At 35.4% G+C, this 27594-nt stretch overlaps 2 protein-coding genes and 1 long non-coding RNA gene across 4 annotated transcripts; 1 reads left to right on the top strand and 2 right to left on the bottom strand.

Moving 5' to 3' along the window:
- Positions 1 to 647: 647 nt before the first annotated feature.
- On the bottom strand, positions 648 to 2668 carry LOC119188812. The gene is made up of 4 exons (XR_005112118.1): positions 2506 to 2668; positions 2086 to 2377; positions 1296 to 1428; positions 648 to 698 (listed from the first exon to the last, which is right to left on the bottom strand). It is a non-coding gene; the product is annotated as an uncharacterized LOC119188812 (long non-coding RNA).
- A 292-nt stretch (positions 2669 to 2960) lies between these two features.
- On the top strand, positions 2961 to 13747 carry LOC115447466. Of its 2 annotated transcripts, XR_003939017.2 has the most exons (8): positions 2961 to 3374; positions 4023 to 4149; positions 5339 to 9818; positions 10844 to 10932; positions 11003 to 11071; positions 12346 to 12479; positions 12797 to 12945; positions 13548 to 13747. XR_003939017.2 is itself a non-coding variant. In XM_030174508.2 (6 exons), the coding sequence occupies exons 1-6, from the start codon at positions 3099 to 3101 to the stop codon at positions 13614 to 13616; spliced, it is 5235 nt and encodes a 1744-aa protein (XP_030030368.2). In that variant the 5' UTR covers positions 2961 to 3098; the 3' UTR covers positions 13617 to 13747. The 2 variants fall into 2 exon arrangements, 1 of the variants encoding a protein (XP_030030368.2); XM_030174508.2 differs by lacking the exons at positions 10844 to 10932; positions 11003 to 11071.
- Positions 13748 to 14638: 891 nt separating this feature from the next.
- Positions 14639 to 26606, bottom strand: LOC115454350 (luciferin 4-monooxygenase-like). The gene is made up of 12 exons (XM_037436842.1): positions 26486 to 26606; positions 20435 to 20591; positions 19707 to 19914; positions 19149 to 19347; positions 18538 to 18660; positions 18109 to 18283; positions 17085 to 17225; positions 16716 to 16841; positions 16028 to 16111; positions 15731 to 15874; positions 15211 to 15376; positions 14639 to 14796 (listed from the first exon to the last, which is right to left on the bottom strand). The coding sequence occupies exons 1-12, from the start codon at positions 26500 to 26502 to the stop codon at positions 14669 to 14671; spliced, it is 1668 nt and encodes a 555-aa protein (XP_037292739.1). The 5' UTR covers positions 26503 to 26606; the 3' UTR covers positions 14639 to 14668.
- Positions 26607 to 27594: the final 988 nt, after the last annotated feature.

The raw sequence follows: 27594 nt of genomic DNA, 5'->3' as shown, positions 1-27594 counted from the left end.
CAGAAAGGATAGTGCTTACGGACTTGATGGTGTTCCTTATATTATGTTGAAAAAGCTCAGTAAAAAGGGTCTATGCACTTTCCTTGAAATATTAAATAATTTGTGGCTGAACAATGATATACCTCTTACATGGAAATCTGACTGTTTGGTGCCCATTTTGAAACCAGATAAACCTCGGTCAAGCCCAGATTCCTATCGGCCTATTGCTCTAACATCATGTGTTGGGAAAATTTTTGAGCAATTATTAAAACAAAGGTTAGAATATTATGTAGAACATAATAATATTCTACCTGCTAATCAATTTGGTTTTAGAAGAGGAATGTCAGCTCGTGAAAGTATTTGTCAACTTCAACTTGATATACAAAATAGTTTGAATTATAAAGAGTCTTTGGTGTCTGTATTTTTTGATGTTGCTGGAGCGTTTAATAGTGTTAATATTGATATTCTTTGCTCTGAGTTACTTTCTATTCGATTTCCAAGCAAAATAGTTCATTGGGTCCATACATTTTTAACTGAAAGAAAAGTTTATGCAAAGTATAACGGTAAATTATATGGTCCGAGACTTACTTCTGTTGGAGTTTGTCAAGGTGGAATACTTTCTCCATTAATATTTATTCTTTACATACGTCGTTTGAATCTCATTTTAGGTTCCGAAGTTAAAAATCTTCAATTTGCTGATGACCTGGTTATTTATGCCACTGGAAAAAATTTGAAACATATCACAAAAGTTCTTAATAAGTCTTTAGAAGAGTTGTGTAAATATTTCTCTTATTTAAATCTCGATATAAATGCAACTAAATCAAAATTGGTTGTCTTTGGTAAAGGCAACAACTTAAGTAATTCTGTCTATTACAATAAAGTTCCTATTCCGTGTCCCATGAAGCTAAGTTTTTAGGGGTGACTTTTGCTCATAATGTTTCCTGGAAAAGTATATTGAATTAATTAGTTTAAGAGCTAATAGAGCATATAATATATTGAAATCATTATGTGGAACTTCCTGGGGTGCTGATCCCAAAATATTGTTACTTTTATATAAATCTTTGATTAAGTAGTCATTTTGAGTATGGCTTCCTTTGTTTTGCTGGTGATAGTAGATTAGTAGATACCTTGGAGAAAATTCAAAACAAAAGCTTAAGACTAATCACTGGGGCATTTAAAAGCACTCCTATTAAAATAATGCAAGTTGAGTGTAAACTTCCCCCATTATGCTTAAGATTTACTTATTTGAAAGAAAAGTTTTTATTAAAACTGTACAGTAAAATGAATAATCGCTTGTTTTCAAATTTAACATATACCTCTAGATTATCTTCGCATAATGCTCTCTATATTCTCCAAGGCTTCCCACAGTATATTAGTTTTCTTGAAACTCTACAAATTCATAAATCATCTTCCCTTCCATGTTATCAGGAGATTTTATCAGTAAATTTCCTGCAATAGATATTATTGTTGACCATAACTTATCCTCAAAAGAAGATGTTTATTGTAAGTTTTCTGAGTTTAGTGATAGTTGTAGATATGTGTACTGCGATGGATCCAAAACTGAGTCAGCTGTTTCATTTGCTATTTATGATGAATTTTTAAACTCTGGTATTGGTCATAAAATAGATACTAATGCAAGTATATTTACAGCTGAGGCTGTGGCTATTCTTGCTGCTTTGAAACACATAAAACATAGGAATGACACATGTTGTGAATGGGTAATAGTCAGTGATAGCATGAGTGTTCTTGAAAAACTTAAAAATAATCATTTCAATGCTAACATTAATTATATAATTACTCTTATCAAAGACTCCTACATAGATTTGTTTATACATAATGTTAAGGTTTCATTTATGTGGGTTCCCTCTCATGTTGGAGTTTTAGGGAATGAGAAGGCTGACTTTATAGCCAGAACTATAACTAGTTCTTCAACCATCATCCCTGACTCCAGTAGTAATCTCAATGTTCGTGTACCACATACAGATGTAATCCCCATCCTTAAGAAAAGATTCATTGACATATGGAAGAAACACTGGAATCACACAGTTCAAACCCAAAAGAAAGAGTTATGGTATGCCGCATATAATGTTCCTATTGGCTCCACACCTTGGTTTTGCAGAAGTCGTTTATTTATTAGCAGAAAATTTTACACCATTATTTTGAGGCTTCGTTTCGGTCATTGTCTTTTAAATTATCATCTTTTTCGATTTAAAATTGTACAAAGTCCTTTATGCGACCACTGTAATTCTCAGACAGAGCAATCTCTGTCTCACATATTCTTTAATTGTTCATCTTTCGGCATTCAGCGCCTTGTGCTGATGGATGAGTTGATTAAAATTTATAAGAAACCCGATCTGGTACCGCGCTCCATACAGGATCTTCTTGTAAATAGTTCAACCTATACAGTATTAGTTAATTTTATTAATAACACAGTTAGGCAAATTTAATTGTTTGTAAATAGTTATTGGTTTTAAGTTTGTTTTAAGATTTTTATCTAGTTTAATTCTTGTATATAAATATTTTCACCTGAATCTGAATAGTATTAGAAGGGGAATTATAATATTATATATAGAAAGGTATTTATGAATTTATGTCTTTGATAAGATCAAAGGATCGAATTTTGAAATTTGAAATGGGATTTTAACTGAATATGACTACCTACCTATCTATCGTGATCTATAGATTGAATGTACGACTAGAAATGTCAAAAGATAATGGATTGACTAAATATTTGAATTGAAATAGGGAAAAAAGGAAAAAAAATTGTACAAAAAAAATTGGATACTTGAACGAATATAAACTTATGACTTGTCCCTGAATTTTACCTCTAGGCTTTAATAGTCTAGTTAACTGAAGATTGAAGATATAAACTGAAGACATTAAATGGATGTAATTTACGATGAGACAAGTTTACTTATGACATGGCAGCATGGTCTCTGACCTTAGCCGATTCCCTGAGGAACGAAAAAAAAAAATAAAAATCGTTTGATTTCTTTTTTCAAACATAACAAATGTCAAACATTTCAAAAATGTTTGTTAAAAATCGTTTTACATCGCCGAAAATTGTTACGTTTATTCCATAATTTTGTAACTCAATAGATTTTGTTTTGTGTTTTGATATGGAATGTGAGGAAGAGGATAACCAAGTTGGAGAACCTGCAGTGAATTCGATAATACTAGATTATTACAAAAAGTTTGGTCGCAAGCGGGATTTAGAGCAGTATTTTTCTTTATCGACAGCCCAAGGTGATGTTAGGGACCCTACAGGTGTATTTTGGAAAAACATGAAGTCACATAGTGATTCGTCAGATTCTGACGGAAAAAAGAGCTACTCCTCTCAGGAACTTTGTCGAATATCGATAAAATGTTCAGTGCCTGAGCCTTCTAGTTCTCAAGTAAGTGGAGTTTCTTTTTTTATGAACTTATGTAAGTATTTAGACACGCAATACTGTTACGCATGCGTGTGTACATTTAGCGAAAATGCGAATACAGAAGCATACTTTTAATACTGCTAAGAAAGTAGTCGGTTTAGACGTTAGGAATGCGGTTCATAATTTAGTAAATGCGTGTAGCAATATATTTTTATTAAGAAACAATAACCACAAAAATAATATGCAGCACTTTTATATTTGTAATAAGTTCAGGGTTACATAATATACTTAGTTATCTATAATATCCTCTGCTTACCAATAATATTTATTGGCAAGTTGTTTTGTATGTTATCTGAATGAACAGATAGTTTCAAAATACAATAAATACATTCAGATTTTAAACAAAAGCAACCAATTAGCTTACCTTTATAAAGAAATCTCAATTAGATGATTTCTTATGTTTATGCAAATGTTAGACATTAAAATTAAACTATTTTTCATATTTTAAATTATATTATTTTTTGTCTGACGTTTCAAAGACCTCAAAGGCTGCAAAGTGTTCCAAATATTGAGATAAAAATTAAAATATAAACTGCGACAAAATAGTTAAAAATTAATCTCTAATATAACTGCCATCATATAAATCCAATGATATTTGTAATATTATTACAGGATGAAAACACAAAAACCAAATCAGATAGTATTTCTCCACCTATCATCACTGAAGATTTGGTGGTTGATAATTCAAGGCATGATGATGAGGAGTCTGGGAAGTCTGAAGATGAACATTCTCAGAAATGTGGGTTTGAAACAGGATTGTTTTCACATTGTGTTCATAAATGAAACCATATACTTGTCTTCTTGGTAATACTATCATGGTATTCTTGCCATAGATGTAAAGTAAGAAATGTGTGATTCAAACAAGATTAATATTAATAAAAAGCAATTTTATTTTTAAATCTTAAGCCATTACTACTTATACTATTCTGAATAAAGAGAATTTTTCAGAAGAGCTACATCATATTTTCAGTCAGAAATACACACACATCATATTCACACAAATGTGAAGTGTCTGTATATCTTATTGAAAGAATGGTGTGGCCACCCTGAAAAACGATTTTCGTGTATCAAATATTTTAGCCAAAAATCACTCTTAATCTCACTCTTAATAATCACTCTTGAGAGTGAATACACTGAAATGATTTTTGGCACAGCATTAGCAGAGGTAGAGACAAATATGTGGTTTCAGTTAGGAATGTAATGTGAGATTGACCCAGTTTAGTATTATATCATTCACATAAACAGTCTCTATACTTAATTAAGCTTAAATATATAATGTAATAAACTTATATCTTATAAAAAAAGTAAACAACTTGAAACCAAGATCTCATATTGTGATACAAAAAAACGAATTTGATAATGTATAATCTAATATATAAAATTCTCGTGTCACAATGTTTGTCTCCGTACTCCTCCAAAACGGCTTTACCGATTTTAACCAAATTTTGCATGCATATTCAGTAGGTCTGAGAATCGGCTAACATCTATTTTTCATACCCCTAAGTGTTAAGGGTTGTCCACCCTTAACATTTTTTTTATAATTCTATACAAATTTTTATTTTTTTATTTTTTTTATTATGTCGCATTAAAAAATACATTCAACCCTAAATTTATACCCTTCTATCACCAACCCCTATTTTTTGTAAAAAAAAATGTTAAGGGTGGACAACCCTAGATTAAATAAAATAGATAAAAATTGGATAAAACAAAGTCCCCCGCTGCATCTGTCTGCCTGAACGTGTTAAACTCAAAAATTACCCAACGTATTAAGATGAAATTTGGTATGGAACAGTTTGAGACCCTGGGAAGAACATAGGCTCCCGGGAAACTACTACTTTTATAACGGAAACCTTTAGCCTGAAAAACTTTATAACGCGGGCGGAGCCGCGGGCAAAAGCTAGTTATAATCTATAATTCTATTATTACAGCTTTGGATGTGATGCTTGACACATCAGCGAATAAACCTCTATCTCCAACAAGCAGCGTAACATCTCAACGGAAACTGGAATGGGATTCCCTTGCAGATGTTGGCTATGGTAATGAGAGTGATAGAAAGACCTCTGCATCAAGCTTGAGCACTTTAGAAAGAATGGCATTACATCAACAATACTCTAATAATGATACAAAAGAATCCCTTGGGCCTCCAACAGCTCAATCTACTCCTTTTGATGAAACAGACAATAAATCTAAAGCTAGGAAAGGAATTGGAAGGAAGACAACAAAATTCTATAAGAAAGATGTTGATTTTGTTGAAGTAAATGTACCTCAAGGTTCAAGTAATGCTTCACAAGCTATTAATGTCAATCTCACAAAGCATATATCATTCAATGTTGAAAAAGATGGTGGAGTAACTGTAGAAAACATAAAAAAAGATGTTAGTGTTTCACCTGAGAAGGTATCAGTGGAAACAGAGGTAACTCCCCAAATTAGGTTTGATAAGGAAATACAAACATCTTTGACTAAATCTAAAGATAAAAGTACCAATGATACTTCCAAAACCAAACAATTAACTAACCAAAAGGTACCAATACTCATTAGTTTAAATACCTTAAAAAATAGATACAGAAAGAAGAAGATAAGGATTTCTAGAAGAAAGCTAAAGATTCGCAAAAGAGAGATTGTTAAGAGATCTACTCCACCTATCCAAGAAAGGAGTGGAGAGCAGCTGTCAGCAGCTGAGAGTTTTGAGTATATGCCTGGACATATTTACAATCAAAATCATCTAAAAGGTAACCAGTCTAAATCAGGAACCACTGTTGGAAACAAATCAAGCCTGGAGTCCAGTGGTGGTCTCACAACTGATTCTAGCAAAGGATCAAAAATTTCTTTTACCAAAGATTTAGAAAAAAGTATTGATCTACTAAAAGCTGCTATGCAAGGACGATATGATGATAATATCCTCAAAAAGAAGTTAGTTAAGCAAGTTGTTCAAAGACTACTTGAGACAAAATACAGAGATGATGATAGTACAACTGATTTTTTGTCTGGGTTAAGCTTCAGTAGCAAAAAAATAGGTTTGAGAGATAGCAATTCCACAAGTACATCAGATGCCAACAGTACTGCAACACGACCAAAGAAATCAATATTAAGAATGGACAAATTTAATGCAAGTGCAATAGCCTCAACTTCACAAAGCGCGCCTAATTTACCTGCCGCTTCCAATAGCGATAGACCTGTTAGAATCGATCTAGTTAAGCATTTAACATCATCTAATACAGATACTGAAATGTCTAGCAGAGAGAAGGTATTCGACAATTCGCTAACAAAGGCTACATCGGAAGAAATATACAAGAAGTATTTACAGGCATTGAAGAGAGAGGAAGCATACAAAAAACATTTAAGGGACAAGGAAATGTTTTTAAAACAGAAATTGACGAATTCTGATTCTGCATTTAAGGTACCAAACAGACTTGATGTAAATGTAAATAAGCGATTGAAGGATGTTATGAAAGATTTAACTAGGAACAATTATGATGATGGGTCTGGAGACGCTAGTAAACTTGAAGGTGGCTCGGACAATGCTGACTTGGAGAGATATGCTTCTCTCAAAGGACATCAAAGCCACTCAGTATTTACTCTCTCCTCTGGAAACTCTGAATGTGCAAATAAAAAACTATTGAAAAAGAAACTGCAAAATGATATTAAGGATCTTTGCAAACCTGGTCCAAGTCATTACTGTTGCTGTCCACATCATTCAGCTAATATTAAAATTGGTGTGACAGATAGTTCAGTTCAAGTGAATATAAAAGATCAGTTTGAAGCTAAAGAAATTGAAACGAAAGAAAACAAGGATAATCGGCAGAGTTGTCACGAGGAATCGTCTCAAAACACGGCGCGCATTGTATCAGATAATGTTACTGGTGACATAAAATATGTTTGTTTGTGCACAGGTGTAAAGTCACAAGAAGTTCAAGATAATTTTTTGATATATAAATGTTCCCGTTTAACAAACAGGGGCGTCCAAGAAGGAGATTCGCTGTCCAGAGCCTCCAAAATTTGTGGTCAAAGTATTGACGGCTTGGACGAGAAAAGTGAAACCACGTCTTCCAAGTCATGTTTAAGGCAGAAAGTGGTAGATAACATTAGCTCAGATAATATACCACTGAAAAGATCATCTAAATCGTCCCAAACTAATTTACTCATAAAGATGGTCTGTGGTCATACAAGTGATAAAACCGCGACTTCGTCAGGGTCTAAAAGAGAACTAAGCAATTTAACAAAAATCCCGTCTACAGAATCTAAAAATGATAAGCAGTTCATACATGAAGCTACAAGATGCATTCAAACAGAAATAAGTATTAATCCTCAAATAGCAGATCCTTCCTTATCTGACATAAATATAGTCAGTGAAGCAGATTGTGTTAAATTGATTAGTGAACAATATAAGGAAGTTAAAAATCTAATTTCTAAGACAGATTTACGCAGTCGAGAGTGGCAAAGTGACGCGGAAGCTGGCACTAGTACTGAGACTGGCAGAAATCGTGCTACTTCTGAAGATAGTGTGGAGGAATTACTTGAAGATGTAAGAGACATACCATTTTTTGAAAGTGATGCCAACAAACACGCATGTGATCTTCTAAAAATTTCAAAACAAGATGTTGTTACTGAGAATTTTACCATACCAATACAAGGTACAAATATGAAATTAATGGTAAGCATAGGTTCTAATGAACGAAGGGAATTAAATGATGAAAAAATTATTCAAGAGTCATCTAAAGGCGTTGGTACTGAGCAGCGTCTTTTCGTTGAAGAGTCTACATCGTTGTTAGAGGAGTGCTCTAAAGGCGTGCAATATCGAAATGACGCAAACGTGCTAACAGATAAAAGTTCAAATGCATATATAAAAGATATGGATAATAAGAGTAACAGTATTTCGGGCAATAAAAATATACCCACATTAAAAGGCTGTTTAGTTAATACTTGCATGACACAAGATGAACCGAAATATAATACATATCCGATGAATGTTGCGTCATTCGAAAAGAAACCTTTTCTTCGATCTAATACTGATACTGGAGTTTTGGGTTCCAGTTCTATTCAAACGGACAGTATCAATAAAAAAGACATGAGCACTCAACAAGATTTTGCGTTTGGAGATACATGCGTAAAACCTAAACATGATGAGCTTACACAGGACATTGTAGTTCAAAAGTCAAAAGGCAATCAAATAATTAGTGAAAATATCTTAACGGATACTGTATATGGTAAACAGATAGGGGTGCAAACTGACGCCACGAAAGACAATTCTGATGGTTGTCGCAATGAGAAAGATAAAATCAAAGAAAGGAATAATATACCACAAAAACCACCATGTAATTGTGAGCAGCAATTACAAAATACAGAAGTTTTTACAAAATCCAAGATACCAGCAAATTACAAAGTTCAACAATCATGTTCAGGAACAGCCACTGATAGTCATGAATCTGAGAAATCTAAAAGTACAACTAACGAAGAATGCATTCGATCTTTTAAAAATAAAAAGAATGAAGAAGCTTACAAAGATCCAGTTTTGAGCATGATAAAAAATATCACAAAGCGGTATTCCAAGGACGACATAGAACAGAGTAAGAGGAAGAAATGTTTCAAAGAAATCGTAACAGTTCTGAACTATCTTTTAGACACTGATGAATCTACAGATCGCGAACCCAAACCTACAACCAGTTGTACTGAAAGTAGTTCTGAAACTATCAAACCAGAGAAGGAAAAGGCAGAATGCTGTCAAACAAAAACATTGGTGGATAAAGCTGTACAATCATCTAAGAATAAAGGATGTCGAAGTACAGTATCATCAGAATTACCAACATCAACTGATATTCCTGGCACATCTTCGGATTCTGCCACTTGTAAGGTACTGAGTAAGATCAAGAAGGAATGCGAAAAGTACCATCAAAAGCGATGCAAATCACACACTGCGAAAAAATGCGAAATTTCTAGTACCACGTCGGTGAGCTGTGATCAATGCCGTCGCGTGCACCACTGCCCCTGCCGATATCATAAATGCAAACATCATAGATCCAAATCTAATGCAGAGAAGGCCCAGAAAAAATCGGTCGCTTACAACTTAATTATACAAACTTCGGAAAGTATGATTAGTGAGGAAACTTGTGACAATAAGTGCCGGCCATTACAGAATATAATAGTCAAGGTCCCGTCTAAAAAGAAAGTAGAAAAGGTGCCTTTTAAAGAGGTAGAGAGTAAGATAGAGAAACGGATGTATTGCAGTCCACGGTGTGACAAGTCGCAAAGGTCTAGGAGCTTGCCGAATGAATGTGACATGTCAAGTAACGATGATTGTCTGAAAAGGGCCCAGGCGTGCACCGTGCGTGAATATTTGGAGATAAATCGGCCCGATTTTGTTGAGAAATGTTCTCAACGGCAGAATAATTTGAAGGTCATCAGTGAATCAAGGTATGTATTTTTTTTTATACATCGTATTATTATATATGGATCGTAAAACAAAATTCACTTTTAGACCTGCCCGTATAGAAGTCGCGAACAGGGCCCTTATTCTGTATGATAGTGTAAACGCGTAACGCGGCCGTGTCACGTTATCTGCGAGAAATGTGCGTGGAATGGTATTCTGTAAGCCAAATTTCTATAGTCCTAAATATGATGCGTTGTGTTACGTGCTTGTTACGCACTGTCAAAATAACGTGCGGGATAGAGAATAAGGCCCCTGGAGTAAATATAATAGAAGTAAATAATAAATTTTAGAATTTAAATACCCATTGTCTAAAGAATTTAGTCCAATTTCAGTAACATTTCGCGAGCATTGGCATAACATTTACCAACTTTTCATAATTTTGCGTCGTAATTTTCAAATAGATTGGTATTTTTTTTATTTGATAAAGCTAACGCCACAACTTCTATTGGGATTGGTTAGTAAGTGAAGCGGTTGGGGAGAAAGAGAGATTTATTTCGAATGTATTAAGTAGTCTATAGCAACGCTTCGGAAAGTCAAAATATTTAGCCTCGTAAGAAGGGATTAATAATCTATTCTAATATATACAGCTGGAGTTTTCTGGAACGCGCTAATCTCTTACCACCTTATTCATAGACGTTTTTTATCTCTCTCTTCTCAGCTTTGTTTATTTGACAGCCAACTAGATTCAAGTTGTATGTCAATATTAGCCAATCACAACGGCCCAATGTCTACGCACTGCGAAGGCTGCCATGCCGTCAGCATTGAGAAACAGACTTATTACAGCAATGCTCCGCCCTTAGATAAAAAAACGTCTATGAATAAGGGGGATAGATTTTAATTATTTGTCCACTAATGGGAAGCTACATTACTCACTCCTGAATGCTATATGCTATTTTTGATCCTTGGAAAATGTAAAGCGGAACATTTATTCCGGAAAAACTGAACTAAAAACCGGAGCTGCGAGAAAAAACTAGTTAATTGTACAACTCACCAAGTTTTCTTACTTCAGAGATCAAGACGCGACACCACGTTTGAAAATGGTTGTCGTCCACACGCCCAATTGTGTGGGACCCATGGCCAATATGTACTGTACGGGAGGTACTTGTAGCGCTTGTAATTTGTAACTTAATACCATATAAATAAGGTATACAATCGAATGTTTTTGTAGGTGTACCGTATTATAACCAATGCTATGACCAATGTGGCCAAAATATACAAAGTGAGGTAACAAGAATTGGTGAGTTGTTTGAACTATTTATAAGTAAAGCATTGTTGTGTAGTTTGAGATATTGTAGCCAGTGTAAATTACTATGCATTATGTGACTTAACATCTTATGCATAAGGGTGACGAATGCAGTGTTATACCATGCCTTATAATTCAAAATTGTGGTTGCTATTAACTGTTTTTGCTTTGGGATATGACAATTAATATTTCCCTTATTCTTTCTATTTGATTAATGTCGTTGCAGAATAATGACAAACTAGTTTTCCCTGACTCGCCGAGCTTCACTGCTCGGTGTTATAAAATGCGTGCCACTGCTGATCCTGGCTTACAGGAGTTGTAGTGGTGGCCGTCAGGGCGGGGAAGTCTATTGTTACCATCAGGCGAGCGGCATCCTCGTCCCGTCATCCATTTGGTTTTTAGATAGGACATATCTCCTTACTGCCATTGTAGGATTCCATTATATGCAAGTAACGCTAATATTTATGGCTAGTCTGAAGTTAGTCGCAAGTGATAGTATTTAGAGATCTGAAGTAACGATAAAACTTGAGAATCAATATACGAGTATATGTTACAGTTAGAACGTGTTCATAGTTACAAGTCGATTTCTCTAGTTTAAGCAAATTTTCACTAAATGCCATTGTTAAAATTAGAAGTGACCGCTGCTAAAAATTTAAGGCATAAAGTTACGACTAGTTTTATCTAAAATTTTAATAAAAATCTATTTTACCTAGAGAAAACGCGTTTGTAACTGAGAACAGGTTTTAACTGTAACATATATATTTGCATTAAACTTTGTATCACTTAGAATGTTTCATAACTACTGTGCAGTTACACCTTTATAAATAAATAATGATGCTATGCCTTGAATTATATATTGTCCACTGCTAAGCACGGGCTTTCTCTACTATTGACAGAGTTTTAGGCCTTAGTCCATTACGCTGGCTTGTGGAGGTTGGCAGACTAATTATTTTCATAGTTTAAATTATTTAGTTGCTTCTGTGATTGCATCAGTGGCTTAATGTTATTGTTATTCGAGTTACGGGTTCCGGGTTTGAATCCCGGCTCGGGAAGTGATATTTGGCCTTACTATTCAGTATTAGCCGGAGTCTAGAATATGTGTCAGATATAGCGATAGGCTTACGAGCCTCCGTTTCATGATGTCATAGGTTACGCCCTATGACATCATGAAACGGATCACCCATAGCGAAAAATGGAGGGCTGATTGCGCCCCTGCTTACCTCTTCGGGAATGAAGGCGTGATGTATAATTTCACTATAATGTTGCAGAGCAAATGAGCGGGCTGCCCACCGGGACCTGTTGTCAATGCACCTGGACCAACAACTGCCGCTGAACGCGCTCAATGTTCAAGAAATACGCCATCTAGCGGCACATTTCGGCATCGATACAGCACGGAAAAACCGTATGTATTTTTTTCATCATCATCAGACCTGTATTATATACTCTCCCACTGCTGGGCACGGGCCTCTACTACTGAGAGGGATTAGGTAATCCACACTAGTCCACCACGCTGCCCTAGTGTGGATTGGTAGACTTCACATACTCTCGAAATTCCTACAGAGAACTTCTCAGGTATGCAGGTTTCCTCACGATGTTTTCCTACACCGTTAAAGCAAGCGATAATTCACAGACTACAGTTAAAATTAATTCAGTATACATAAATTCATTTATATTACTCAGTTATCCGTAATATTTAATAAAAATTATCTATTGTTACAGGTGCTCCAAAATTTATAAGTGAAAGGGATATGAAAAAACATTCGGAGAAAATTTATAAATCACTACCGGAAGTTGTCAGAAAGAAGGAGGAAATTAAAAAGGAAAATATCAAAAAGACTAATTTGCTGATGGCGAACATATTCAAAAAGGTGAGACTGCAATCATTGTAAACAATTTTTAATTTTCATACCTCGCTAATCGACACAATTATGCCGGCCTGTTTGACTAGGATCGGTCAGTATGGCGTGTTGTATACCTTGTTTTCTTTACGAATGATTAAAAAGACGACCAAGAAGCTCGTCTGATAGTATTTCACGACCGCTCATAAACAGTAGTAACATGAACTTTACAAAATACTGTGTGGTATTACTATCCTCTCTTACTCTGTGACTTCAAAGATATTGCTTCTTTGATTAGCTGTTAGAAATTTGTATCCGCTCGGATAGCGACCACCGTACACAAGGTGTTAAAACTCACCATAGTGGCTCACGTAAGTGTGTCGTGTTTCGGGATCACCCTGTATATATCCGGTTCCAACAGGCCGACATAATTGTGTCGACTGTCGAGGATTAATCATCTCTCGTCAGTCGATTTGCTATTGGACCCCGCTCCACTTACCATCAGGTGCACAGGTCACATTACCATGCAAAAAAATCAACCTAGCCGGACTCTAGTATATGGAAGACGTATTTAGTAAACTAGTAATAAATATCAAATATACTTGTGCTTTTACAATCATTTTAATTTTCAGAATCTCCAAAAGAAAACACTGCGCGGTGCGGTGAACCTTTCAAATTATAGCACTGTCATCAAAATATGACGAAAAACGAATACCAAATTTGACGAAATGTGTTCATACATTAACACTTGTTATGCATTTTCAATTGATGTATTTTTATAATGATTGTTTACTTGTTTTGTCGTTTTTGAATTAAATATTTGTGAAGAAAATTCGTTAGTGGTTATTACCTTTCGATTTTATATTAGATTCTTATTCGATTGGCTGACTCCTTTTTTGACCCATTGTATTCTTTGTAAGTAAATAGTTCTACATATTATTTATTCATGAATACAAATTATTTCATTTTCGTTCAGTATATTATATGCCAGTTTCATGACCAGTGCCTGAATAAAAAATATTTATCAATTCATAATTACAAATGCAGTAGGTAAGGTAAAAACTCAAACCAATATAGATTTTGGACGATACAATGAAATACAAACAATCTGGGCACACCTGCGTGGCGACGAAAACTGTAACAGGGATTGTTAGGTCGCTTTACTGACTACTATAAAAAGCGGCAATAGCCTAGTTGGGTGTGGAACGGACTGTCAAGACGAATGTCCGCAGGTTCAAATCCCAAGGGCACACACCTCTGACTTTTCTAAAATCATGTAAGTATTCTTTGTGAATTATCGTTCGCTTTAACTGTGAAGGAAAACATTGTTAGGAAACCTGCACATCTGAGAAGTTCTCTGTAGGAATTTCGAAGGTTTGTGAAGTTACCAATCCACACTAGGCCAGCGTGGTGGACAAAGGCCTAATCCCTCTCAGTAGTAGAGGAGGCCCGTGCTCAGCAGTGGGACAGTATATAATACAGGGCTGATATTATTATCATTACTGACTACGCGCATCCATAATCGTTGATATCTCATCCTCTCCCAGTAACCATCCTGAGCCGAGGTTCGTAACCCGTTAGTGGGTTGCCCTCAGCATGGTCGATTAATTTTCAAGGGTTGCGAGTGCCTAAAGCGCTCACCTAAAAGTCTGGTGTGTTTGTGTAAGCCGACCATTTGCCAGGCTAATAAATGTAGTTAGGTAAAAAAAAATCTGGGCAGATGTATAAAAAAAGATTAATATAACAAATATTTTTATTCTCTGTTCGCGGTGAGGACTATTTGATTAAGTTTCTGTCTGTGCAGTTTAGTAGTGGCGGTGAGAGGCAGCTCACTCATCACGACCACTCCGCCTCTTAGCTGTTTTGAATCCGCTAACGTGTCTGAAAGAAAAAAATATTGGTTACTAGCTGACCCGACCGACGTCCCGTCTTAACTATGAATTTGCAGCGCGAATTCTGTCAATCGCTGACAGTTATTTCAAACAACTGACAGATATTATGTAAAATTATATTTTAAAGTTTTCTTAAATTTTCTAATAATCCACTCAACTTCCTTAACTTTTTCTTTTATCACCTCCTGACAAACATTGACACAACAAAAAGAATTAGCGAAATTGTTCCATCCGTTCACGCATGAACGGATATTTCCCTTGGTCATCGCAGATGACCAAGGGAAATAGAGATTCATTTGATATAATATCTCGTTAAGAATATTACAATTATAGTTATAGTTGATACTCCCATTTTTCAGCACCCTGTATATAACGTTATTTTGCATTATTGGCGAAGACTTACTTTTGACCAAGTCTTTTATTTCTTGTGCGAAAATGGTGTGCCCCGGTTTAGGTACAACACATGCTACTGGTAATTCGCCGCTTTCGGGGTCTGGTAACCCCACTACCGCCACGTCCAGCACAGCTGGGTGCTGTCTGATTACACCTTCCACTTCCACTGGCGAAACCTGGGAACAATGTAACGTGTTTTATTATCAAAACCCTTATTGAAGTAATTATGATTCAACCACTGCCACTAAGCATGGTTTTTATGTGATAGTTTTCACACATATCAAGCATTTATCCCCGAAGGAATTGTACTACTGGTCAGAAAAATTGATATTGCAGCCAATGATAGTTTCAGATTTAGAACATATCCAAAGTGACCAGGAAGAGGGGAAAGCAGAAAATTTTACAATAGAACGTTTCTCAAGTAGTACATAAAGACGGCAACGTAGAAAATTATAAGAGGAGAATAGCTGCCCCTGGATCAGGATCTCTCATAGTCCGGTTCTATATTTGCTAGTTACTTTTCGACTTACTTGGTGATTTTTGTACTTTAGTAAAAGTTTGAGCCGGTCCACGAAGAAGAAATTCCAATTTTCATCTCTGTAGAAGATGTCTCCTGACTTCAACCACCCGTCTTCATAAATCTCTGTTGTCGCTTTGGGATCATTGTAGTAACCCTGAAAATGTTTTAATGAAAAGCTGGACTCTTAACAAGTACTTGCTAATAAGGTATATGCCACACACATTTGTTTTCAAATAAGTTCTATGATAGTATGTTCTCAAAAGAAAATAACTAATAAGTAATTAGTAGATACAAATAAGAAACTCACCGAAAAAATCACTTCACTTTGAATCCACAACTCTCCAGGCTTGTTCGGCTCATTTATTTCTTCACCAGTTATAGGATCTACCAACTGGAACAACAAACATTTTTTATACAGAAAATTATTGGTGACTACATAGACTGCCTTAAAGGATCGGTAGCTTCAGTAAAATTATTTTACAGTCCACTACGCTGCCCTGCTGCAGATTGGCAGACTACACATGTACGAAATCCTTACGGAGAATTCTGAGATGGGGCGGTTTCCCTATGATAAGGATGGTACACCTTAATGGTTAATGTGTCATTATTTATAAAAAAATGGCATATAACGTGCCATCCAAGACCGCTTTTATCCATCACAGAACCCCTTTTTAGCATTTTTTTTATGACCCAACTATGTTTTTGTTTAGCATATTACTCACGTGCCGGAATTATTTTGTGACGTGCCACCACTAGCAAGCATGCCGTTGGTTCGCCATCCTTGCCCTATATTGTTTTACTTCACCTAACGGTGAATTAGGCCCTGACAAGTCCTCGACTAACTCGCTTCAACAAGCAAGCGACAACTTACGAATTATACACTTACCCAAAAATCAGATATGCTTACCTTAAGGACAGAACTAAATTGCAACTTTTGTCTAGAATATAGACAGACTTTTATGCTATTTATTTGTGTTAAAGTAATGAACATGTACCTTATACTGGAACAATCCATGCGGTTTCCCGCAGGAGCCGGGCGCATGACCAATATTTAGAAATACTAACGTCGTGGCTTCACTCATACCATAACCTTGTTCTATATCCGCGTTAGGCATAAATTTCTGTAATAAAGAATATACGTGACTACGCTGGCTAAATAGATTAACTCTACAGTAAATTTAAACTATTTTTGGGATTCTGTCGTGGTTTATATAATTGAATTTTCTCCTTTAATCCGAAAAATAGTTTAATTTGAATGCCTAACATTCGCGTAAACATAACAAATCATTATTAACTCTACAGATTAGAATATTCTCCGTACAATGCTATTATTAAATTGCTAATTACCTTTAATTGCTAATTACCTTTGCATCTTCAATAAGGTTGTCGGGTACGGCACCTCCTCCTACCAGTATTGTTTCGAAACACGAAAAATCACAACTGTCTCTATCAATAGGCTTTATAAGAGTCGTTAACATAGTTGGACTCGAAATGATGTATGATGGCTGAAATAAAATAAAAATATATATGAAATAATATCTAATGGAATCAAAATTTTAAGTAATATTACAAATGCGAAAGTTTGTGAATGTATTTGGATGTGCGTTAGGAGACAACGCAGAAATAGCTAAACGGATTTGGATGAAATTTGGCCCACGGGTAGATTATGGCCTCGATCAAAAATTTGATCGCAGAAATTTACTCCCAGGAGTATAGCGGAATTTATATTAGATATTTAAATTGATGGCGCTGGCGTCGTAAAGGTGGTGCCATGGATCGCCATAATGTTCTAAGGACTTTTGTAGCGAGAACTGTAGATCACGCGTGCGTGGCCACGAGTAATACCTAGTAAAAATATAAATTACTCTTAGTATTTTTATCTATCTGTTTAGCATGCATCCCGGCCTCATTGCAGGCCTGACCTTGCCGTGTCACTATCTGGCTTATTGAGAACGATTCTAGATATCTGCGGAGAGTGTTTAGTCTTCCAAGCTGGTCTCATGCGAATTGGCAGACTGTACAGTTTACACATATTCGAAATACTTAGGCCAATGACCATTGGGCATTAGTGAATAATTTTCCAAATAACTTGGCAAATAATTGGGTGAATATTAATATGAATTATGAGTAATGTATACACCCTAATGAGTTGTAACATCCTCGTGTTTATGACTATTCATCTGACCTGAGCATTTAAATGGAGGTTTTGTACAATTCAAAGCTATATTTTAGCTTTCTCTACGATAATTCCCTACAAATTAGAGCATTAAGGCAAGCGATAATTCGAAATCAGAGGTTTTCTGCTCAACGAATTGAGCTATTACCAAAAAGGTTATCACAGCTACTGCGTCATATTTTATTCGTCCAAAGAATACAGAAGGAACTCACTCTGTATTTGTTGATCATTTCGTAAGTGTGTTGCTGCGTCGCTGGTAAAGAAGACTGTAGCCTGGTGTACTTGAATACAGGTGCACCAAGGTAATGTATAATCGCTGACAGCCACTGAATTGGAGACACGATGATTGGTAATCTTGTTGGTGTTGGGAATTTTGTAAACCTTAGCCTGGAATAAATTGACTTTGTTATTAATTATATATATTTTTTTATACTGCAAAAATGTTCTTGTTGATCTGTTGTGTATTTAGTTATTATTATAATGATCACAATATTTTTCTTTATTAATTTTACATCCATTTCGTCGTTTGCTTTTCTATTAGAAGTAAAATCTTTACTATAGTAGAGTGGACCAGAATTATTCAGAATCATTAATATACATTATAATTTACAGTTACTGTATATTATTGTGGAACTTCTTACCAGAAGTAGGGCAAAGATATTACGAAACTTCTGTGTGAAACGGCGGCTGACTTCGGTTTGCCTGTCGTGCCGCTAGTGCTTAATAGAATAGCTAATGTAGATTTCGGCGAAAAATCAGAAGCTCTGAAATCAAAACAACAAACAAAACACATGACTCATTTATTTCCGAAGAGGTATGCAGAGGTGCAATTTTTTTGCAAATTGTGTTCCGTTCCATGATGTTATCGGTGAGCTTATTGCTATATCGGGGACAAATTCGAGACTTCGGGCTGATACTAAGTAAAATAATCACTTTGCCCGACCCGGGAGTCGAACCCAGGACATCAGAGCGTTGCTGTACTGCGCATGGAGTACAACTACGCCACCGAGGCAGTTAAATTATAATCAATCATCAAATCATCAATCAATAAACATGAAGTGATTTTATTTGATTGTAAAGAATGATCTGAAACCACAGAAGATAAAGAGGTGCTTTCCTAGAGAGAACTTGTCTTACGGCATTCATGGAAAAATATGTTTAAATAAACTCTAATTATTAAAACAAATTCATGCGATTTACTCGAAATTTGAATTTGTGTCATTAGCAATAGAATCGATTGCAGAATTTCTACCTGAAATCTTCAACACTAACGTCGTTTCCATACTTATGAAGAAAGTCTGCGAAAGTAGGCACTTCATCACTTTTATCAAAAGTAATTATTTCTGGTTTTTCCTCTAATACCTTGGAAGCTACCAGAACTTCTGATAATTTTTCATTTTGGCAGAATATTATATTCGGGACATCAATACGAAATAAGTCCTCAAGCTCGCCTGAAAACAATAATTATTTTAATTCAATACAATGTACATCACTTATCATGTTAAACTACTTCTTATTAATAATTTATCAAATATAAAGATAAATCAGAATGAATAACTTTTAAGAGTTGAAAAGAAGTAAATTTTAAATCGATTTCTTTACCGATAGAAAAACATAGTAGTAATCTTATTCTAATATTCATTAAGAATTAAAAAAAAATGCTGTGCCAGATTAAAAAAGAACATTTGTTTTTGCATACATTACTTATCTACTTATACGATTATACCTATTAATTTAATATTCTGATTCTTTGAATTTCGGCGTTACATGTATCAGAAATAAGATCTTATTCATAAAAACATGTACTTACTGACTTTTAACATCGTGTCAATAGGAGCAATAGTAATTCCAAGATACAAGGCTGCGTAGAACGGTATGGCCAAGTCCAAATGGTTTGGTGCCATTATGATCATGACGTCGCCGGTCTTAAGACCTAATTTTCTGAGCCCATTAGCACATTGCACCGATCTCTTTAATACTGACCCGAAGGTTTCCGACTCTCCCGTAGCTGCATCTATCTGTACAAAAATATATCAAATACAACATTTAGTTTCTCAGATAATTTAACATTAGTTAATAAATAGAAATAACTACGGGAATTATTTGTGGGAACCATTCTTCGACAATATTAAAATCATTCAACATAATTATACCCACTGTATGTTAATTGTTGTCAAGTCTACCAATCCGCACTAGGCCAGCGTGCTGGACTAAGGCCTAAGACCTCTCAGTAGGAGAGGAGGCCTGTGCCCAACAGTGGGACAATATATAGTACAGGGCTGATATTTTTATTATTAAAATTGTTCCCATGCAAAAATTTCATTTAGATATTTTTAATACATATCTCTCAGGACCTTTAGCACTAATAACTGCGTTTTATTCAATAAACGATTCCAATCATAATCCGTAGCCCAACACCGACAATAAGCCAATCAAAATAAGTAATTTGAAAGCATGTAAAAAATGCTTTGTTCTGATTGGTCCGTTTTCGCGATTAAAAAAGCGATTGGTTCTTGAAATTGGCCGTAAATCACTTACTTGCATCACAAAGTCCGGGTTGTCTCTAAGGTTTTGCAGGATGATCTTTCCTAAATGATGCCGATCGTCATATCTTCCAGTGTTCGCGACGACACGATGTGTTAAATCATTTAGATAGAATTTGGAAGCTTCACTTGCCACAGGTATGTTACCGCACCTGTAAAGAAATTTCCGGTGTTTTTTTTTCTTGGCACGATAGAATGACTGCACTGCACCTGATGGTAAGTGCGATGCAGTCCAGATAAAGTATGGAATGGCAACAGATGGCTACTTCATGCCACTCGACACAATTATGTCGACCTCCTAAGGTTCTTTACGCTACGGTGGAAGGATCCAGGATTATAGGAAGGAGGGAACACGCACCCAGGTAAAGTATTCTAAAGCTTTATTGTGCGGCAAAGAAGAGATGGCGAACCAATAGGTTCAGGCCGTGATGGTTTTAACCGTCAAGTTGTGGCTTCACATGCCAGCACGCGACGTTCTACTGAGAAAAGCAGAAGAGAGTACCTTATATACCGACTGTTAATACAATGTTTTATCCCTGCAGTGATTACGCTATGGGCTATACAATTAGGAACCCAATGAATCGTCTTATAAGATAATAATTTTTTGATTTGGTTAACACTTATACCAATATGTAAATGTTAGATATTGTTGATTATTCGAAGTTAATTATAGTTAAAAAAAATCTATTTTAATAAACCCCTTGCAAACCAGTTAACACGTATAGTAGAGATTTTTACATAACCCTAAAAATAACAGAGCAAACCCTTAGTAGAGTAACCTTCACCAGGGCCGGCCTTAGCCCTTCGAGCGCCCTGAGCGAAATATTTTTGGCGCCTGTATTTTTGGCAACACTTCCTAGATCACGTTTATGTCTTTGTGATTCTACCTTTGGCGTCTTCACTAAGAGCTGACGCCACAGGCAACCCCTGCCCGCTCTCCCCTACAGACACTAAGGGCGCTTTCGCCAACAAGAATCAGAGGGCGCCCACTGACCCTTGGCAGCTGAAGCGAGCGCCCCGTTCGCCCTATAAACGGGTCTGCCTTGACCTTTACGATCCCTATATACTACTCAAGAAATGAAAATAATATGTGAACTAGTACATCACTACATAGTATAAAACAAAGTCGCTTTCTCTGTCCCTATCTATGTATGCTTATCTTTAAAACTACGCAACGGATTTTGATGCGTTTTTTTAATAGATAGAGTGATTCAAGAGGAAGGTTTATATGTATAATAACATCCATAAATAGTGGAGAAATATTGCACCCGTGCGAAGCCGGGGCGGGTCGCTAGTATTTTATAATATTTGGATTTCTCAAGAAAAAAATCTTGCATTTGAAGACCCTTGTACTTTTACACATATCGCTGGCTCACTATAACAAGGTTTTACGTTATATATGATGTGCAAATTGAATTATATGTATCACATTATCCTAAGTCTTTATCAGTGAAAAATTCCAATAATCTCAAAAGATAAATAAAAGAGGAGTCATGAATTATTGTCTTTTCTAATTTTTACCAATATGAACATTTTAAATCTTATTTTTGCAACATACGTAAAAATAACATAGGATCTTGTAACAATGAATCAGCTATATGACCTTTGCATAAAATTCAAAAGTTGATAAGACTCGCCCTCTATCACATCATGGAAAGTAACACACTCGGCGACAAATGAGTGCCATGGTTGCATCTCTGCCTATCTTTTTGGAAGTAAAGACGTGATGTGTTTTTTTTTTGGTAAATTATGCAACAGTCTAACAAATATGACGTTGAAGAGTAACTTTTAATTTCGTTTGCGTGACTTATTCTTGTGTGCGCATTCTTGGCACTCGACCCGACCCTGATGCGATCCGAACTGGATAACCTTAAAAACCACCGAACTAATTTTCATACGGTTTAATACCGCTGGACGAAGCGATTTGAGAGAAGACTTTCCCGCCCTACTATTGTAACTCCTGCAAGCCAGGATCAGCAGCGGCATTTTATAACACCGAGCGGTGAACCTCATCGAGTCTTAGGGAACACTTGTTTATTCCTCAACGCAATTAATCAAATATAAAGATAGTGAGGAATTCGAAATGTTAATATAATTCTAGAGGAAGGTTTGTGTGTAATTCATTAATGTTTTGTGTAAATTGATTGAAATATGACGACGATTGTTCAATATGTCGGAAAAAATCAAGCCCACTTTTCTTCAAAACGCTGCCTAGTCTTTTCAGATATAGGTAACAATACAATGTATGGTGAAATTGTTGTTCTTCTATAGGTCTAAAGAAGGGTTCCCAATTTAAGCCCCCATCGGTGTTATTTTCTCAATCACCCATACATTTATCGACATTTTTACCTTTTTTACCAAGCTATTTTTCTTAATTATATTACTGGTGCTCGTCCAGTCGAATTGAATGTATTTTTCCGCACTCTTCTACATGAACTTTAATTATGCCAAATGTCACTCTACGCATGCATGCGTAATAAGCGCTCAAGGTACAATTTTTTCTTCACGTACTAATGTACTATAAATAGTACTTAAGTATTGCATAGTACAATATAATAATATTGTATAATAAATGTTTAATCTACTTTATATCGCTGAAATTCAGTGGAAAACCACCAGTAAATTTATCTTGATATAGTCTATAATTTTTATGAGCTGCGCCCGCGACTTCTGCTACTATGCGTTGATAACTTATTCCTTATTCGACTTAATTTTTTTATACAGGGTCATTTTGACCCTGCGTTACTAAATTAAACCACATACTCATCTTCACATTTCACATTTGCTGACATTGTGCCAAAAATCATCCATTAATAACGAATATTTTCACCAAAAATTCTGGTTTTAGGTTTCTGATTTTTTAATCATTTTGTAGATTAATGCGAATATGGTGCGTGCGTGAGTGTATTTCTGACTGAAAGTATGATGCTGCCGCTGCGACGAATTATCTTACAGTAGTAGTAATGGCATTAGGGCGCGTAAAATTTAAAATGACTTTTCATTAATATTTATCTTGTTCGAAACTTATACTTTTTTATTTTACATCTACGCCTCATGAAAATTATTGTAAAGTGTTATTTTCAAGTAGATAAGTATGTGGTTTCATTTAGTAACGCAATATCAAAATGACCACGTATATTCTTTTATTGCCTTAGTAGGTAAACGTGCGAACGGTCCGCCTGGTATTAAGCAGCATGGACCGCCCATGGACTAAAGCAATGCCAAAGGCACAGCCAAGCCGTGGCCTACCCGGAGGTGAGCACTTTAAACCACGTTTAAAGAAGGACGTCATAGCGCTCTTGAAACACCGATGCAGGAAGTTCATTCTAAAGTCTTTAATGAATGCCTAAATTCTGATCCCACTTATGCTTTGTCCTCCTGTGAAAACTTCATTGAAATCCGCTTAGTTTCTGAGATGTGCGCTCACAAAAAAAGGGAAAGATTAAAAAAATTGATCTGATGCAAGAGTTCTTTCTAAAGTTTTCAATTAAATAAAGCCTAAACTCAGCTCTGTCCACCTGTGAAAACTTTATCGATATCCGCTTAGTTTCGGAAATGTGCGCTCATAAAAAAGGGAAAGATTAAAAAAATGGCCCTGATGCAAGAGTTCTTTCTAAAGTTTTCAATTAAATAAAGCCTAAATTCAGCTCCCACTTATGCTCTGTCCACCTGTGAAAACTTCATTGAAATCCGCTTAGTTTCTGAGATGTGCGCTCACAAAAAAGGAAAGAATAAAAAAATGGGCAATTTGTATTCTGTTACTCTTCTTTAGTCATCTCTGTTATTTTTGCTACTTTTCTTTCAATATAGAGACCTACCGATGCTGTTTTATTATAAGATAATAAACATAAAACAGAAACATTATAATAAAAAACGTCGCGACGATAACGATGTGACCTTGGCTTAGTAATTGTAATGCCGGTGCGGATTGACTTGCGCTTTGGGTTCGAATCTCTTGTCAGGCAGTGTTATCAGGTTTTCCGAATTTTGGCAACAGGTTCCCCTCTTACATCATGGGACAGAATATGCAGAGTAAAGTTGATGCACTACTTCCCTCTCTGTCTACCTCTTTGAGAATAAAAGTGATAGAGTCCTGATAATTTTTCTTCGTAAAAAGAGGTACAAATATTAAGTGCTGCAGTAAACATGATATTCTTTATTATCAGGGCATTAGCAGCCTTTATCAATTGATAATCCCATTATAAACTTCAATCCGATGCCAAGAGCTAACCAATCAAAACATTATCAATCGTACTTATAAACTTATATTACCGTTAAGAGGTGGTTAAGAATTGCTTAAATAGCTGTCAAAAACATCACCAGTTCCTAGTTTAAATCTTTAAGAGGCAAGATGGCGGGTTTTGACTTCAGCTGATCGAGTAAATTTGTGTTTTAACTAAGCATAGCTTTGCGATTTTTTTATAAGTAAGGCTGATAATCTATAAGCATGTCTAATAAATGTTTGTTCTGGATGAACCATTTTCGGATCGAAAATATAGATTAGGAATTTTTATAGAAAACAGCGGTTAGCGAGTCTTTCTTTACGTAGGATAAAAAAAATAACTTGTATTTATTCTTGTGTTTACTGGTGGTAGGTCTCTCAAAGGTGAGAGTCCGCCTGGGTAGGTACCACAGCAATGTCTATTTCTGCCGCTAAGCAGCAGTGTGTAATCACTGTGGTATTCCGGTTTAAAGGACATTATAGCTAGTGTAACTACTGGACATAGACTGGATAAGACTTAACATCTCATGTCTCAGGATGGCGAGCGCAGTGGAATACCAAACAATACTTTGTAATTCAAGATGGTGTTTCTGCTGTTTATTGGCGTTCGTATCGCTTATCATCAGGCAACAATAAAGTGCGTTACATTGTTTTGTTAATAGTTTTTGAATATTACTTCAATGAAGACAATGTCCATAATAGTTTGACAGTAAAAAATTCTCTACGTTGCGCTCCCCCATATATGCGCCGGCTCTTAAAGTGTTTTAGGGAATGTTGTAACGGAAAAGTTTTTTTAGGGGGCGAAGCCAGGAACAACACTTTATTTATAATATTACAGTGCTCATATCTGTAAAGTTCATCTACTTTATACCTAATCCTATAAAGGGGCTATGCATATTTGAAAATATCTAAGAAAAAAAAAAACTTCTTCTCTACCTTTATCAATTTTCTTTTGTATGCTAAATCCATTTGACCTGATTCTTGAGTGGGTAATAATAAATAAGGGTATACATGCTATAGTCGTCCCACATTCTAGATTGTAAGATAGCTTTGAAGCTATAGATTATATCATCAATATTATATCGCAGTTGAAAGTCTAATTGCAGGCAGAAAAAAGTGCTGATTTTAAATATATATGAAATTGTGTCACAAATAAATATCGCTTAAGTTAATTTGCGTTTCAACCTTCGATATAATATTGATATCTACCCCTGAAAGGACGTTTGTTTATCATTAGATTAAAATATTATCCGCCGAATAAAGACTTACCTCACGGAATATAAACATTTCAAACTATTTCACTTACACAACTCACATATTTAATGATTTATATAGTTTGGTATGACGGTTATCACTGAACATCGAATGTATCACATAAAACTTTTAACGCTGACGAGACGACGCACGGTTCAAACCGGTGCCGTTGTAGACTTTGACCCTTTGGACGTGAGTTCTTTACGCAACTCATATGAGAGATTGAAAGGGATTTTGACAATTCACGACAAAAGATTTGTATAAAATAGAAATAATGGTTATTCAGTGTAATTTTTTTCGACTGTGTATTTCAAAATAAAAAATTAAATTAAGGGTTACGTGAAGTTGTAAGCGAGGCTTAAATATAATTAAATTCTTTTTTCTATTATTTAAATTTCTTCTCATGCGACTCAGTTCTTATTTATACAAGATAATTTCCAAATAAATTATCTAAGGTTTGATTTTGGAATAATATCCATAATAATTATAACGTCATTATAAATAATAAAAACGTCAGTTTTAAACGAAATAGTTTAGTTATTTATTGGATAATTAATAATAAAAACATACCTGGATCCGGTCATCATGAACTTCGATAATTTAGCTTTCGAACGCGACTTCACAGCGCGAACTTTAAATATGGACTGATTTAATCAGATATTCCTTACGTTCTTAAACGAATAATAGTTATCTTATTGTCTTACTTATCGAAAGACGACGGAGATAATTAAAATATGTATATGTATGTAGAACGAAAGCCTGGCTTATTAAGCCGACTTCAAAGGAAAAAGTGTCGTGTATTCGTAATTTATTTATGTTTGTTCCGCGATAATTTTTTACACCGTGTTCCGATTTTAATTATTTTTTTTTGCGTTTAATTTTATATAGATTTGGAATGGTCTCGTTTTTAATTTATTGATATAGGACTTTAAACTTAGAAGATGCAGAAGGGAACTCTTCAAAATCGAATAGGATGTTGGTGATTATTTTTGTGTTGGGTTCAATATAGCTTCAAAATACTATTACCTATATTAAAGATATCATAGATTGATCTCGAACCTCCGAGATGCGGAAGGAACTGATTGATGATTTTGTCTGTGCTGTGTTCAGTATAGCGTCACCATACCAACAAATTAAAAGTATTGTTGTTTGACTTTGCACTTCGACGATACAGTCGAGAATTCCTCAAAATATTATAGGATGATAACGATTCTTTTTGTATTCAATTAAATGTGTTTTATAAATAATTAACCAAAAATAACCGAATTCAAAAGTCACTAAAATTAACGAAAAATAATTAAACTTTATATATTGGTAAAATATTATTAAAACACAAGCATGTTTTTATATTTACATGCACACGTCTTTTTGGTAACTTTTTGCTGTCAATATTTTATTTATTAAATGTTTTGTAACTGCGCGGGAGCACGCTCACCAGCGGCAATATGTCGTTGCCCGTCACGCATCAAGTTAGACCATTAACTGTCAGTAGGCGATTAAATGAGGCTTAGTGAAAGTCACAGGGGGAATAGTAGGGGGTTGATCTTTCGACTACTTCAATCTTAGCGACTCCGAGCTGGTAGGCAATAGAAGTACGTCTCCCGCTGTCGTAGACGCCCAAGGCATGTTTTAGACACCGGGGGCATCTTAGCCCCCTCATATCGCAATGCGGCATCACG

This window comes from Manduca sexta, chromosome 9, assembly GCF_014839805.1.
Source record: "Manduca sexta isolate Smith_Timp_Sample1 chromosome 9, JHU_Msex_v1.0, whole genome shotgun sequence".
In the NCBI taxonomy this organism is placed as follows: domain Eukaryota; kingdom Metazoa; phylum Arthropoda; class Insecta; order Lepidoptera; family Sphingidae; genus Manduca; species Manduca sexta.
The sequence above is the reverse complement of the archived record's forward strand: the minus strand, read 5'-3'. Positions and strand labels throughout refer to the sequence as shown.